The sequence below is a fragment of the Aplysia californica genome, unplaced genomic scaffold, assembly GCF_000002075.1.
Source record: "Aplysia californica isolate F4 #8 unplaced genomic scaffold, AplCal3.0 scaffold00292, whole genome shotgun sequence".
NCBI classification, from domain to species: domain Eukaryota; kingdom Metazoa; phylum Mollusca; class Gastropoda; order Aplysiida; family Aplysiidae; genus Aplysia; species Aplysia californica.
Window position 1 is genome coordinate 705,240 of NW_004797562.1, and position 1,319 is coordinate 706,558.

Below are 1,319 nucleotides of genomic sequence, written 5' to 3' on the forward strand. Positions count from 1 at the left end.
TACCTCCACTCTACAATACCTCCACACTACAATACCTCCACTTGACAGAACACTAATACCTCCACACTACAATACCTCCACTTGACAGAACACTACAATACCTCCACACTACAATACCTCCACTTGACAGAACACTACAATACCTCCACTTGACAGAACACTACAATAAATCCACACTACAATACCTCCACACTACAATACCTCCACTTGATAGAACACTACAATACCTCCACACTACAAATACCTCCACACCACAATACCTTCACACTACAATACCTCCACTTGACAGAACACCACAATACCTCCACACTACAATACCTCCACACCACAATACCTTCACACTACAATACCTCCATACCTCCACTTGACAGAACTTGATGTGCTCCTGATGGGAACAGGAAGGAGGTGGCTGGGAGAAAAAGACTTCCTGTGCCACGTGGCAAGAGCCGGGGACTGGCTGGACTCTGCGGCATGATGTCTTCGCAGCCTCCGCCGGTGAGCTATAGTTGGACTGGTGCAGCATGGGGAACACTCTGCAACGCCCTTCATCTTCAGAGACATCGCCATCTGAACCCTGATCCCTGAGGCTCTTCAGTCGGAGGTGAGCCTGCACGTGGCACTTCTGTCTGCGGTATTTGTCCACACGGATGTGGCTGATGGGAGTCTTCCAGGTCTGACTCAAGTAGTTGGTCACGGCGGCCACAGTTGCCAACACAACAGTGCCAAGCACAAAGCTCTGGTAGAACTGGAGGGAAAATGAAACGTTGCCCCAGCGACCAATTTTCATTCTTCATGCTTGTGCAAGGGCAGTTTGAACTTGAGATGATACGAGTAGATGATATGTCGTGTAGTAATACTTGAGATGATACGAGTAGATGATATGTCGTGTAGTAATAGCACTTCTGAAAAGATAGAAAGAAAACACTGTAAAAATTATAAATGTAGGAATAGTTGGTCGAGAAATGAAACATTCACGCCGCTTGTTGAAGACAGGTACAGCAGCCCTCCAGCCTACTCTCACGGATCAATCCGGCAGTGACGACTCTCCCAACACTCAATTAAGGCATGTCACGGGTCTGGAAAACCCGATTTTGAGTCAAAAAATCGATTTTTAACTTTCTCCAATTTTGGGTACCTGAATATCTAAAGAATCGATAACGCTTGAAGTTTCATTAGAAAAAAGTCAAGAATTCTATTTATAGGCTTATTCCGGAGGGCACCCTTGTCAAAAGTTGGCGCGTTTTCTTCAGATTAGCCCATAATTTGACCGCGACAACTACCGTGTTCCCCCGAATGACCCTATCCTGTTTAGTATCGTT

General features: G+C 45.9%; 1 protein-coding gene across 1 annotated transcript in view; it reads right to left on the reverse strand.

Annotated features, from left to right (window-relative positions):
• LOC101855651 overlaps nt 1-921 on the reverse strand; it is a gene marked incomplete at its 3' end in the record, with an annotated part of 5,257 nt that extends 4,336 nt beyond the window's left edge. The window contains 1 exon segment of the mRNA XM_013084426.2: nt 359-921. Within this exon segment, the coding sequence (XP_012939880.1) occupies nt 359-787 (429 nt within the window).
• Between the last annotated feature and the right edge of the window lie 398 nt (nt 922-1,319).